This window comes from Rhamphochromis longiceps, linkage group LG17 (genome assembly GCF_057381845.1).
Source record: "Rhamphochromis longiceps isolate RC_006_pf linkage group LG17, R_longiceps_female_GT1.1, whole genome shotgun sequence".
In the NCBI taxonomy this organism is placed as follows: Eukaryota; Metazoa; Chordata; class Actinopteri; order Cichliformes; family Cichlidae; genus Rhamphochromis; species Rhamphochromis longiceps.
In genome coordinates this window covers 35005943-35021596 of record NC_140573.1, presented here as the reverse complement: position 1 = coordinate 35021596, position 15654 = coordinate 35005943, and the positions used below count along the sequence as shown (strand labels likewise).

The 15654-nt window shown below is 39.5% G+C and overlaps 1 protein-coding gene across 1 annotated transcript; it reads right to left on the bottom strand.

Annotated features, from left to right (window-relative positions):
- Window positions 1-798: 798 nt before the first annotated feature.
- On the bottom strand, window positions 799-9568 carry LOC146650066 (uncharacterized). The gene is made up of 9 exons (XM_085385850.1): window positions 9349-9568; window positions 7373-7450; window positions 6624-6701; window positions 5875-5952; window positions 4941-4994; window positions 2773-4762; window positions 2590-2655; window positions 1827-2141; window positions 799-1332 (listed from the first exon to the last, which is right to left on the bottom strand). The coding sequence occupies exons 1-9, from the start codon at window positions 9466-9468 to the stop codon at window positions 1118-1120; spliced, it is 2994 nt and encodes a 997-aa protein (XP_085241976.1). The 5' UTR covers window positions 9469-9568; the 3' UTR covers window positions 799-1117.
- Window positions 9569-15654: the final 6086 nt, after the last annotated feature.

Genomic DNA, 15654 nt, shown 5'->3' with positions numbered 1-15654 from the left:
CTGATGAATAATACATATGCAGACTGAAGTCCAGCTCTGATATCTGTGAATATGCTTTCAATGAATTCATTTGAGCAATTGATTCCATTTATTTTACTTGAACAATTATTTAAAGCAGTCTATGACAAACATTGGACTTCGGAGTTTATTTATTTATTTTTTTATGATAGGAAACCTGCCACACACACACACACACACACACACACACACACACACACACACACACATACGTGTTTTCATGATATATCAGTACCTATGACAAAAATGTGACAAATGGGAACGTGCCTTTCTGAAGGTCCTAGAGGCATGGGAATCACAAAAAAATTTGACCCATGCTTCCAGGAACACGCCCATCTGTTGAGATTTTGGCTAGGGTTAAATTTTGGTCAAACCTGAATTTACTGCTACTTATGAGGACACTGTCAGGTTTATGTGACTTATGAGTACCATAAGGTCACACACACTGATATTTCATGTTTAGGTGAATTGTGAAGCCCATGGATACACACATAATTTTCAAGTATACATGACTTATAAGGACCAGGTAAGGGTAGGGTCTGTATTTTCAGCTTGGCTCCTTTTGAGATTACAATATAATAGGCATGGATGCACAATAGTAATGCTCACCAGTCGGGTAACTTCTGACAGAAATATCAGACATTCATGTGTTAATACAACACAGTAAATCTGAGCTGTATAGAGACTTAAAAAGAGACATAGCTCAAAAATGTGGTCAGTCTACTTTTTAAGTCTTAATATTGTATTGCATTAATTTTGCAGTGAATGTTTATGTGAATAAAAACATGGAACATTTTCTGCCTTTCTTATTTTTTAATTACAAAATGCACCCATAATAAACAGATTTATGGGTATAAACAATGCAATGCAGAGACCTGTAATACTGAAATAACTGAGTGACCTGCAATACTGAAATAACTGAGAGTAACAAACTATCTCCCTTGAGTATTAACTTATGATGGCAAAAACCAGGAGAAAGGACTGAGTAACTTAGTCATTACTAACCCAACAGACAAAGTCAAAAATTAAAAAAAAAATAAAAATGAAAATCAAGTTAATTTTAACTGATGCAGCATTCCTGAACCTGCATTTTGTAATTTTATTTATTCATCTTTCTTTTCAATGCTACGATCCTGTTGTGGATGTAATACTTTATGGCAACCCAGTCTCTGCCTTTCAGAGCTGCCGGCTCTGCTTGGATGCAGGAGTCACATTCCTTTTTGCCAGGTACTTTGCAGCTTGTTATGAAATGAAGTAAGTGCCGCTCAACAGCCTTTACTTCATCATCTGTCCACTTGCACCTTGCCTTCCCAGCTGTCATAAATGGAAACAAAAAATATATATCTTAATGCGAATGTAAGATAAGAGAGAAAATATTCTAGTTTCTAATGTGAATACAAAATGTTCTTAAACCTTGCTTTCTACTGGAGCACTTTAAAGGAGCAATAAGCACAATTCATCATACTTAGGTTGAAGGAATTAAAAATGGCTATGTGAATAATTAGAGGTGTAATTTCATCTGGAGTACAGCATGAAGTCACAATCCCTCTCTCTGTGTTGATCTCCAGCCATAGACTTTGGTTTGGTTTACAGGCAGTGCAAAACAGCACACCTAGCAGTGAAAAGATATTGCTTATTGCTCCTTTAAGGATGCTTGGAATGAACCATTTGAAGTGCTGTGTTCTGCTGGGAATCAAATAAGATGAAATGATTTATGATAAAAGCTCTGAATAGTGTCATGCCTGAAAAGAATAAACATGTCCATTGATAACAAGTATATTCACTTAAAACATTTTGTATATGGGTACCTTTACCCTTTCCTGGTGCAGTGTTGCTGATGTTTTTGCTGTCCAGGGTGGTTGAGGCAGAAGCGCCCTCCATATTGTCCAGGGTGGTTGAGGCAGAAGCGCCCTCCATATTGTCCAGGGTGGTTGAGGCAGAAGCGCCCTCCATGTTGTCCAGGGTGGTTGAGGCAGAAGCGCCCTCCATGTTGTCCAGGGTGGTTGAGGCAGAAGCGCCCTCCATATTGTCCAGGGTGGTTGAGGCAGAAGCGCCCTCCATATTGTCCAGGGAAGCTGAGTAAAGTGTGTGGCTTTGGTTCCCAGAATTCTTGGTCCTTGAGCCTTTGAAAAGTAACAGTGAAATATGAGAATTAATGCATTTTTTGTTTGCATTGTAGGCAAAGTCAGCATTGGGCAGTGTGTAATTTTACATTTGATATGAATATTTTACATGTGAACATAATCTACTAATAATACTCATCAATACTCAGGCATCTCCCTAGAAACACATTACTTGCATGCACTACCTCTCAACTTGTGTGCCTAATCTCACAGAAGTGGACCTCCTAATCCTTATATTTAATATTTGCCTTTGTATTGCTTATTTATGCATTTTGCCAGACTTCAATGTATCCAGATCTTTTAGTACCATATTAATGAATGGTGTCTACCATTCTGTCTAATTTATATACTGCTGTCCCTTAAGCCCATCTAACATGACATGAACCTATTAACTGTCTCCAGTCTCATAACTTAAAGATATTATCACACACTGGGCAAGTCAAGATACCTTTGTGTTGTTGAGGGTCAGTGATGGTTTCTCCACTGGAATCATCATCACTTGTAACTGCTTCATCTTGTTGGGGAAAAATAATCAAGACAAAATATTTATATTAGAATCTGCTGAACATTCACAAATGTTATATTCAAAGATAACTATGTTTCAAAAAAAAAAGAAAGAAAAAGAATTCACCATCAGGATTGATCACGATGTCATCCAGCCCTTTCCCCTGCAGGTCAGACAGTTTTCCTTTCTCCATTGCAATCAACAGTTTGCTGACTTTTGCAAGCTGCAGGGTACTCTCTGGAAGCCGGTAGAATTCTCGATGGACACGGATGTCGTGTCCGAGAAAGGTGGCAAGTTGATCCATTTCATTTTCTTTTAGATTTAGTACTGTGGACAAAGTGGCAACTTGTTTCCGCAATCTTGTTGAGGTAAGGGCCTCTGGGTACTTTGCACCACATTTATTTGCATACTTGCGAAAGCAGTCAGAGCCTCTGTAATGGGAAAGGACACCTGGGCGTGCAAACAAGTACACATTCTCTGTGTGGACTTGACACTCACTTCTGGCTTTTGCGAGGAGCTCCATTGCAGTGATCATGTCAGGTGTGAGAAGCACAGGTACCATTCTTGATCTTTTACCACGAATCTCAACTCTGTCAAAGTGCTTTGCAAGTTTCCTTTCAAACTCAGTTAGGCCGATCATAATGTCAGGATTCAACTCTGTGCGATTCCGGGATGTAAAAACCTGGAGCTCCATTTTTGAAACTTCTCCTTGCCTTTTTCTGTTAAATAGCACTACCTGCGTCAAAGTCACTTGAGCAAGATTTCCGAAGGTTGTGCTGTTGGGTTTTTCCTCAAGGTCCTTCATGTACATTGCGGACTTAGTAGCAAGAAACTTATGCAGCAGTGACACATCCTGTGTAAATGGCAAAATCTGTGGTTTATTCCATTTGGCTTGTTGAAGTGTGCCCAATGCAGCAGCTGAAATGGACTCTGACCACTTTTTTTCATACAGAGTGGCAAACTGCTTGGCTGACTCTGCAACATCATAGCGATTTGCAATGATGGCTTTACACTGCACAATGCTTGCAACTTTAGCCAAACTGTGTCCCAATTTCAAAGCCAAGGATGGGGTTTTATATGAGTTGCTCTCCTGCTCATAACCAGCAACAGCTCTGACTGCTTGTATGACATGGGGAAAGTTAGTAGGCATAACAAGGTCTTCTGTGCTCTTCAAAGGTGTCATAGCTCTGGCGGTTATCAATAACCTTGCGATCTCTCTCATTTTTTGGCGTATGTAATCATTCCTTTTCTCATTTGGTTTTCTGCCATTGTACAGTGACTCACCAAGGCTAAGAATGTCTCTTTCACTCGTTACTACAAAGGAAATGTCATCCTGATTCATTTCACAAGCAATCTTCCATACAGCTTCATGAACTTGATCAGGTTTCGGTAATTGCAGATGCATCCGTCTTTGCCCAGAGGGAGCTTCCTCATTAAACCTCTGAGGGCACCTTCTCACATGCCTCCAAAGGCAATTTCTTGCATATAGTCCTTGACAAAATTTACAATGACGGTAGTCCTCAGATCCTGTTGCAGTAGTGGGTCTTCGACAAGCAACCATTTCTCCAGCACCAGAAGTTGCCACAGTAGCATTATGGTTAAAGTTTCCCCTCTTCTTAATAGAGCGCAACAAATCTCTTCTTTTGCAGGATCTTTTATCATAACTGAAGGCGCTTGCAACTTCCGGCACATTACCGTGGGCAGATTCAAGGTGCCTTGCCAATTTAGCAATGGCCTTTTTACAATATAGACAGTATTGCTTCTTGTTGTACTTGCTTTGTCTTTCCGTGTTTGGCAAAGGTAGGACTTTTATGGAGCTGTTTTTAGGTGATGTGACCCCTGATGAATCAAAACTGCGGCTTGTTACCGAAGTACTGTGACTGCTACTTCTCAGTGACAAACTAAATGTTGTAGGTTTCTCTGAACTGGTGATCTTCCCACTGTGTCCTGAAGCCGTCTCCAATGCCATGTCATTTAACGTATTTTGGGGAACCACACATTCTGTGATTTTCATGTCCACACTATGGAGACTTGTGTCAGAGGAACTGCCACATGAATCTGGGAAATAGTCTTTATCTTCATAATCCGTACAATCTGAGAATTCATCAGTAGAGATCTGAACGAAAATGGAGAAAAAGCATCTTTGTATTTATTAATAGCTAGAATGTCATTCCCCCTCCAGTAGCAGAACATTCTGCAATCCATGACTTGATGAAAATGCATTCATGTAGTAAATATGCATAATTACATAGCATAAACAATTTGAATGAAGAAGAAAAAGGCAGCTGGCTTACCTGCTCTGAGGTAGCTGTCTGGTGAAAGGTGAGAACTCGAGATTTTTGTCTGGCCTTACATGAAACGTAACAAATTCAATGTTTGTAATTATAATTCATTTGAAAACTAACTCAAAATTATTATGCAATTCAGTATACTGTAAAAAACATTGCTAGTAGGTTAAGAAATGAAAAACAATGCATTGTAACTTAATAGTGAGAATGATTTAACATACATATCACACACTTTGTGTCATGTCATTTTGACATAAAATCTTGGGTGAAAATTCATTTGTGAACCCTGTCAATCATTAATTATATTTGCTGAGATGAAAGGCTGCATTGAGTTCACATATATGTCACAGATACATTAGTGAACATTATTGACAGGAGGATCTGAGTTCCTTATTCTAGATATTATAGAAACTTAACACAGTACAGTTCTGCTACCCAACAATATGAGGACAGTGTAACACACACACTAGAGTTGTTGGTCCAACCATATGAGGACGTATTCTGAAACACACTCATGTTCTTCACAGCTTGAAACAATATGAGGACATGACGACTGAACACATGTAGAGTTCATGTTCCTGACTTCCAACTTGTCCTGCTGTTGTCAATAAAAGCTCTAAACCCAACACTGATGTAAAGCCATCTATTTCCCCAGAAATCCAATCATGTAAACTGATCAGCTTCAGGTTAAATGGACAAAAACATGTGTAAAAGGACAAAAATATTAAATTTAATTGGAATAAAGACCAAATTGATGCTTTAAAGGGAAAGTTTGGACTAACAACTGGTATAGCTAATTTCCTTCTCCTAATGCTAATGTTGATTTTGGGAAACTTTCACTCAAACTGATTGTTTTAATACAATCAAAGTGCATTTCATTTATGCACTAGGCCCAACTGACTCATATACTTGATTCCAAATACAAAAATTTATGCGTAACCTGTTGGAGGAATGAAGTGGATTTGTCACTCACTTCTTGGTCTGTAGGAGGTTGGGACAGGGTCACAACACTTGGTGTCTGCAACAAAAGACAACAATATAATGTCAGAAACATTCTGTACTACAAATGCTGACTAGCTCATTAACTACAGATCATACTTGTTTCAGTGAACATTATTACAGAAGGATCTGACTTCCTTATGCCAGATTCTATAGAAACTTAACACAGTACAGTTCTGCTACCCAACAATATGAGGACAGTGTAACACACACACACTAGAGTTGTTGGTCCAACCATATGAGGACGTATTCTGAAACACACTCATGTTCTTCACAGCTTGAAACAATATGAGGACATGACGACTGAACACATGTAGAGTTCATGTTCCTGACTTCTAACTTGTCCTGCTGTTGTCAATAAAAGCTCTAAACCCAACACTGATGTAAAGCCATCTATTTCCCCAGAAATCCAATCATGTAAACTGATCAGCTTCAGGTTAAATGGACAAAAACATGTGTAAAAGGACAAAAATATTAAATTTAATTGGAATAAAGACCAAATTGATGCTTTAAAGGGAAAGTTTGGACTAACAACTGGTATAGCTAATTTCCTTCTCCTAATGCTAATGTTGATTTTGGGAAACTTTCACTCAAACTGATTGTTTTAATACAATCAAAGTGCATTTCATTTATGCACTAGGCCCAACTGACTCATATACTTGATTCCAAATACAAAAATTTATGCGTAACCTGTTGGAGGAATGAAGTGGATTTGTCACTCACTTCTTGGTCTGTAGGAGGTTGGGACAGGGTCTCAACACTTGGTGTCTGCAACAAAAGACAACAATATAATGTCAGAAACATTCTGTACTACAAATGCTGACTAGCTCATTAACTACAGATCATACTTGTTTCAGTGAACATTATTACAGAAGGATCTGACTTCCTTATGCCAGATTCTATAGAAACTTAACACAGTACAGTTCTGCTACCCAACAATATGAGGACAGTGTAACACACACACACTAGAGTTGTTGGTCCAACCATATGAGGACGTATTCTGAAACACACTCATGTTCTTCACAGCTTGAAACAATATGAGGACATGACGACTGAACACATGTAGAGTTCATGTTCCTGACTTCTAACTTGTCCTGCTGTTGTCAATAAAAGCTCTAAACCCAACACTGATGTAAAGCCATCTATTTCCCCAGAAATCCAATCATGTAAACTGATCAGCTTCAGGTTAAATGGACAAAAACATGTGTAAAAGGACAAAAATATTAAATTTAATTGGAATAAAGACCAAATTGATGCTTTAAAGGGAAAGTTTGGACTAACAACTGGTATAGCCAATTTCCTTCTCCTAATGCTAATGTTGATTTTGGGAAACTTTCACTCAAACTGATTGTTTTAATACAATCAAAGTGCATTTCATTTATGCACTAGGCCCAACTGACTCATATACTTGATTCCAAATACAAAAATTTATGCGTAACCTGTTGGAGGAATGAAGTGGATTTGTCACTCACTTCTTGGTCTGTAGGAGGTTGGGACAGGGTCTCAACACTTGGTGTCTGCAACAAAAGACAACAATATAATGTCAGAAACATTCTGTACTACAAATGCTGACTAGCTCATTAACTACAGATCATACTTGTTTCAGTGAACATTATTACAGAAGGATCTGACTTCCTTATGCCAGATTCTATAGAAACTTAACACAGTACAGTTCTGCTACCCAACAATATGAGGACAGTGTAACACACACACACTAGAGTTGTTGGTCCAACCATATGAGGACGTATTCTGAAACACACTCATGTTCTTCACAGCTTGAAACAATATGAGGACATGACGACTGAACACATGTAGAGTTCATGTTCCTGACTTCTAACTTGTCCTGCTGTTGTCAATAAAAGCTCTAAACCCAACACTGATGTAAAGCCATCTATTTCCCCAGAAATCCAATCATGTAAACTGATCAGCTTCAGGTTAAATGGACAAAAACATGTGTAAAAGGACAAAAATATTAAATTTAATTGGAATAAAGACCAAATTGATGCTTTAAAACCCTCGGAGGGTTTAAGTCAAAATAGGGACCCTTTGGATTTTTGATTCTCAATATATCAATCATTTTAAAGACTAGTTGCATGAAACTTGGCCATGAGGTGCATTTTAGGATTATTTTTAAAATTCAATGATCCCCTCTATGGTGTGGTATATAGCAAAGGAGATTCACATAAGTGTTACCTCCTGTGTTCCTCGTACCATTTTGGGTCCCATTGACTCCCATTATAATCACATATTTTCGATATACTGTAATCCTGACATGTGATGATGCCTTTCTCGTGAATACCTAATGGATCTAAGCCTCAGCCTTCAAAATAAAGGAAAAATAGGTTTTGGATCAAATGAGCAAAATATTAGGTACAGCACCACCATAGACATTTTCAGTGGTTTTGAATGCAGGACATGGTTATCTTACTATGCAAAATACATGACAATAAAACAGCTCACCACCATAAAATAGTCTTGATGTAGTGGAACTGATATAACAGAGTGGTGTGAATGTGATTGAGAATATATTTATACTGTGTGTCGGTCGCAAACAAAACAGCCTATAGAGCCGCCTTCTTGAAGTGAACAACGGCAGCCTGCTCCGTTTTTTGTTTTTTTTCCCTTCTCTGAACCTCTGTCAGTGTTATGTTGCTCCACTTTGCACACACTGGCTCTGAGCAAGTGAGTGGAGGGGTGCAAAAGCAGCCACGTGTTTGCAGAGCAGAGGGGGGAGGGGTGCAAAAACAGCCACCTGTTTGCAGAGCAGAGGGGGGAGGGGCAGTTGTTACTCTCTCAGTGGCAAGTCAGCAGAGCTGGGGGAGAGACAGAGAGAGATCCTTTTCTATCTTCTTGGATTCAAGTGCACATTTGAAGTCTGTGAGAATAGTTTGCAGCCTTGTCTTGCGAGTCATTTCTGCACAGACGCCACGAAATGCACAGATGCGCGTACGGACAACACAAAGCGCACGGTCAATTTCGGGGAGGCTCTTGCTGAGAAAGAGCAGCAGTGCTCATCGTGCAAACAGCACATTATTATCGTAACTGCTGCAAAGATATATATATTCTGAAACACACTCATGTTCTTCACAGCTTGAAACAATATGAGGACATGACGACTGAACACATGTAGAGTTCATGTTCCTGACTTCTAACTTGTCCTGCTGTTGTCAATAAAAGCTCTAAACCCAACACTGATGTAAAGCCATCTATTTCCCCAGAAATCCAATCATGTAAACTGATCAGCTTCAGGTTAAATGGACAAAAACATGTGTAAAAGGACAAAAATATCAAATTTTGTCAATAAAACCCTGCACTGATCTACTCTGGTCTTCATAACTAGAATAATATCTATCTTTTCATCTACTAATATTTAACATTCCCTGTACTGCACAATCTATGAAGAGGATTTACTTACCAGAGCTCGCCATGGCCACATAGATTCTCCATAGTCATAGGTGATTTCACTCTCCGCTTGGATATTTTCAATAGCAAACAAGCAGAGATGAGGTTTATCCTGGACTGCCAGCTGTTTCATCTTGCAGTTTGGGTACTTGTGGTCATCATTAACCAGCCGGCCAAGTGAGTCGTCTTCACGGGAGGCATCAATGCTAAAAGTGAAGAAAAGAACATATGTTTTGTTCACTAAAAACATAATGTTGTAAAGAACAACTGATATTGTATATGCCTTTACTTACCATCATGTGCTATTTTTCCATTTAAAATCAAATAGGAAAGCAGTTTGCTTTTCTGTGTACTTTTTCTGCCGCTTGTCCCGTTCATGTTCTGAGATAAGCTCCCCACGGTACTCGACCACAAAGGATCCCTTTTCAATTGGTTCAGAGGCAAATACACCACGTCCTAATACAAGATGTTCAATAAGTAGCGTTAAGTAATACAATCCAAATCAGGTTTACTGCAGCTGATCAGCCACTGACAAAACATATGCAGAACAAACAATCACAAAATGTTTTAATTGTGAGGGGAACATCTAGATCAGGGGTGCCCAATCCCGGTCCTCGAGAGCTACTGTCCTGCAGCTTTTAGATGCATCCTTGTTCCCACACACCTGAATCAAATGAATGGCTTGTTATCAGGCCTTTGCCAAACATGATGGCATGCTGAAGAGATCAAACCATTTGATTCAGGTGTGTGGGAACAAGGATGCATCTAAAAGCTGCAGGACGGTAGCTCTCGAGGACCGGGATTGGGCACCCCTGATCTAGATGCTTACGTTCAGGGCTGCAACAAATGAGTTGATACAATAAATAAATGCTAATAATAAAAAAAACAATTATTAAAATAGTTGGCAACAAATTTCAAATACATGAAAATATAAAACATTTTTTAATCTAGATGATAGATAGATAGCTAGCTAGCTTTGGGAGGTTCCCTCAGGGAAACTGAAGCAATTGTTATATATTTGTCACGGTCCGGGGCAGCGGCCGTGTGGAGAGTGGAAGGAGGACCCAAAACGCAGCACTTATTCAGGTGTGAGGGTGATTTATTGATAATATCAAACACAAAGTGGAGATGGCAAACAGAACTAAGGACGAAACTAAACTGGGATAAACTACACAGAGGAGTGGGAAACCTGAACATGAAGGGAGAACAGCAGGGAGAGCACGCAGAGGATTACACCAGGTATGAACACAGACGACGCGACGAGGAACAGAGGCAAACACACACTATAAATACACAGAGAGACACTGGGAAGTCACACACAGGTGGGAGACACAGCTGGACCTGATTAACCTGATGAGACAGGGGAACACTAACACCAGGGACCAACAGAGGGAGCACAAACCCAGAACCCAGTGTCTAAAATCCCAAACACAAACCATCCCAAAACAGCCATGAATAATAATGAAAGTAATAACAATAAAGAACATAAACACAAAGTCACCGAGTCATGGTCGCAGGGCCATGACAATATTATTAAATATTATAATAAACATTAGTTGCAGCTCTGGTAATATTCATGCAGTAGCCATAAGGAACAACATATAACATACCTTTATAGTCATTGATCCATTGGGCCTTTAAACAAGTCTTGTCACTTCCAGATAAAATAAAGTGAGCAGCCTCTGCTTCAGGACGAAGTCTGAGTCTTCTTTTTGACATGTTCTTCACTCTCAATCTGCTCAACCTGTACACATCTTCATGAGAAAATGACGAAAAGTCAGCAAGACAAAACCAACCAGTACTTTCTTTACATGGTATTTTAAATAGTATTTTTCTGCCTTAAATCACAATGCATTTGCTAATCAGACTAATATACCAGTGCAAACACTTTGCAAATGTAATGTGACATTAAATTACCTTCACGAATAATTTTAACATGCCAATACACGGACAAATACTGTAAACTGTGCACTTTACTACCATTACTGAAACACTAATGTCATTGATTTGTGCTAAACAGGAAAACATTAATATTATCATTTAAATCCCAGAAAACATATCTTGAAATAAAATGCGTGTTGCAGTAGCCTACACTTAAAAAGAGCTTAGACTGACTGTCTCTGCAGTTGCAGATGCAGAGAGGGCCGCAGGCCCTTTAACTCCAGTGGAAATTTAAAAACAATTAAATTTAACTTCTAATATCTGTTGCTGAAGATAAAGCTAAAGTATATTTATTACCATTTATCATCATGCACCATTTTAACTTTATTCAAATCGATTGTGTGTTGTTTCCATTCCATTTAGCTAACATTAATTAGCTTGTTAAACATACAACTTTACCTCGAAGCGTGCGTGAAATCATGGATATCAAAGGTAAATACATACGTCAAGATAAATCTCTCCTGAGTGCTGAAGGTCCCGGATGTGCCGTTCACGCAGAGCTCCGGCGAGTTTGTATCTTGCCGTGACCAGCAGCTCTTTGGTTGAGGCTTTCGAACAATCAGATGCATCTTTACTCACTTGTTGACCAATCAGAGACGTCGTTCTATGCTCCACTGACGAAATGCTGCATCCTCTCACCAGCCACGGTCTCTCCTCGTCCATTTAACAACAAAAACACAGCAACACGTGCTGTATTTGAGGTAGGAACACTTGAGAACTGTCACAATGTTTTGCAAACTGCTGTTACAGTTAATTTCGTTCCGTTAATTTGTTTGGTTCCTATTCTGAAGTAACACTTAATACACATGGGGTTAGCTTGCTGGTCTAGTTTAAGTTAGCATGGGCATGCTGTTCACTGATAGAGTAAGGCCAAAATTGTCCTGATATTGTCAGTGTGTTATCATAAACATGTCCTAATTTGTCATGAAAAGAAGAGCAGCACCCCTAGACCCCCAAGTGAAAATACAGATAATAGATAAGCAATTTAAGAAAATAAGTATAATGTATATAATAAATGATTTTACTGTCACTTTCCTGGGTCTGTTGACCCAGCGTTTTAAGTTTTAGTTTGTTTGGATGTCGATGTTTGTTTATAAGTTCTTTAGGTTTGCTAAGTTCATTTGTTTATTAGATTACCCTTGTGATGTCTGTTTTATTGGGAAAGTCCTTGTCCTATATGCAATGAGTCTAGTTTTGTTTCCCCTTGTCCCAGCTGTTCCTCATCCCCTCATTATCTCTCTGTGTACTTACAGTGGCTTGCAAAAGTATTCGTCCCTCTTTTCCACATTTTGTCACATTACTGCCACAAACACAAATTGTCATGGTCCTGGGTCGGTGACCTAGCGCTTTTAGTTTATTATCATTTTCTAGTTTATTATTATGATGATGATTATTATTATTGTTTGAGTTCTATGTCTTATATTTGGTCTGCCTCTGAGTCTGTGTCTCTGTCTATGGTGTCACCCCGTCTGTTTGTGAATCTGTCTGTTTAGTTCTGTGTCTTGTTTGGTTCCCCGTGTCTGAGTTTCCTGTTTTATTGTGAAGGTCTCTGTCTGATGTGAGTGTGTTCACTTTACGTTTCCCCTGTCCCGTCAGCTCTGATTCCTCCCAGCCGTATTGCCCTCCTGTCTCTCATCCCCTGATTACTGGTGTGTGTATTTAAGCCCTGTGTGTTCTCCTGCCTGTTGCCGGTTTGTCTGTGTTCCTCCGTGTCAGTCTGTGTTACTCGGTGTCCTGCTGGTCGTCGTCTCGGCCTCTCAGCCCTTTGTCGTATGCTCCCAGGTCTGTTATTTTAGTTCTTCCCAGTTTAGGTGTCTTCAGTTATTTGTCATGCCCCACTGCTTGTTTGCCACTACACCTTGTAAATAAACTTCACTAGCATTTTCATCCACTGCTTGCATCTCGGGTCCTCCTTCCTCCACACCACACGGCTCGCCTTCCCAGCCGTGACACAAATCAATTTTAATGGAATCCAATTGCAGCAAAAGGTGGTTCTACAAAGTATTGACTCAGGGGGCTGAATAATTGCGCACACCCCACTTTTCAGTTATTTATTTGTAAAAAATGTTTGGAATCATGTATGATTTTCGTTCCACTTCTCACGTGTGCACCACTTTGTGTTGGTCTTTCACGTGGAATTCCAATAAAATTGATTCATGTTTGTGGCTGTAATGTGACAAAATGTGGGAAAGTTAAAGGGGGCCGAATACTTTTGCAAGCCACTGTAAGTCCTGTCCTAATTTGTTCAGTGTCAGGTCATCTGTTGTCTTTGGTGCCACGTTTCCATGTTCCAGGTATCTTTGTATCCATGTCAGGTTTCATGGTTTTTTTGTTTTTTGTTTTTTTAATAAAAAATATTTTCCCCAGGTTAGGTTATTGTTTATCTTCACCTCTGCCTTCTGTTTTGTAATCTTTTAATTAAATTAAATTTTATTTATATAGCGCCAAATCACAACAACAATCGCCTGAAGGCGCTTTATATTGTACAGTAGATTGCACAATAATAGATACAGAGGAAAAACCCAACAATCATAGGACCACCTATGAGCAAGCGCTTTGGCGACAGTGGGAAGGAAAAACTCCCTTTTAACAGGAAGAAACCTCTGGCAGAACCAGGCTCAGGGAGCGGCGGGCATCTGCTGTGACTAGTTGGGGTGAGAAAAGGAAGACAGGACAAAGACATGCTGTGGATTAATAACAAGTATGATTCAGTGCAGAGAGGTCTATTAACACACAGTGAGTGAGAAAGGTGACTGGAAAGGAAAAAACTCAGTGCTTCATGGGAATCCCCTGGCAGCCTACATCTACTGCAGCACAACTAAGGGAGGATCCAGGGTCATCTGATCCAGCCCTAACTATATGCTTTAGCAAAAAGGAAAGTTTGAAGCCTAATCTTAAAAGTAGAGATTAATAAACGGCTTGCTTTCTGTTAATATTCAAATTTTCTTTCACGTTCCTTTGTGTCTGCATTTTGGTTCCACTCCTCAAATTCATACATATGTCTAACCGTTTTTCCCCACTCGGCGACACACCCGTCGGGGGTCAAACTCTGGTAATTCTGTTCTCAGACATGTGAAGCTAGAGACACCGGCAACCATAGTCAATTGTCTTCCAGGGGCCAGAGCAGGCGACATTGAAGGAAATTTAAAACTGCTGGCTAAGGGTAAACGTAAATTCAGTAAAATCATAATTCACGTCGGCAGTAATGACACCCGGTTACGCCAATCGGAGGTCACTAAAATCAATATTGAATCGGTGTGTAACTTTGCCAAAACAATGTCGGACTCTGTAGTTTTCTCTGGTCCCCTCCCCAATCAGACCAGGAGTGACATGTTTAGCCGCATGTTCTCCTTAAATTGCTGGCTGTCTGAGTGGTGTCCCAGAAACGATGTGGGCTTCATAGATAATTGGCAAACCTTCTGAAGGAAACCTGGTCTTGTAAGGAGAGACGGCATCCATCCCACTTTGGATGGAGCAGCTCTCATTTCTAGAAATATGGACAAATTAATTAAACCCCCCATAATATGACTATCCAGAGTTGGGACCAGGAAGCAGAGTTGCAGTCTTACACGCCTCTCTGCAGCTTCTCTTCTCCTGTTACCCCCCCCCAAAAAAAAACATCTCCTTTGAGACTGTGTCAGCTCCCAAACAGACGAAAAACAAAATAAAAACCAGCAACAAACAACTTAAACATAAACAATTACAAAGAAAGAACAATCGATTTGCCTTACAGAAACCTGGTTGTAGCAGGATGATTATGTTAGTTTAAATGAATCAACACCCCCGAGTCATTCTAACTACCAGAAACCTCGAAGCACAGGCCGAGGGGGCGGTGTGGCAGCAATTTTTCACACCAGCCTATTAATTAATGAAAGACCAAGACAGACTTTTAATTCATTTGAAAGCCTGATGCTTAACATTGTCCACCCCAGCTGAAAAATTTTAGAAACCAGTCTTATTTGTTATCATCTATTGTCCACCTGGGCCTTACACAGAGTTTCTCTCTGATTTCTCAGACTTTTTATCTGATTTAGTGCTCAGCTCAAATAAAATAATTATTGTGGGTGATTTTAACATCCATGTAGATGCTAAGAATGACAGCCTCAACATGGCATTTAATCTGTTATTAGACTCAATTGGCTTCTCTCAAAATGTAAAAGAACCCACCCACCACTTTAATCACACTCTAGATCTTGTTTTTAACATACGGCATAGAAACTGAACATTTAACAGTGTTTCCTGAAAACCCTCTCCTGTCTGATCATTTCCTGATAACATTTACATTTACAATAATTGATTACACAGCAGTGGAGAGTAGACTTTATCACAGATGTCTTTCTGAAAGCGCTGTAACTATGTTTAAGAATGTAATCCACCC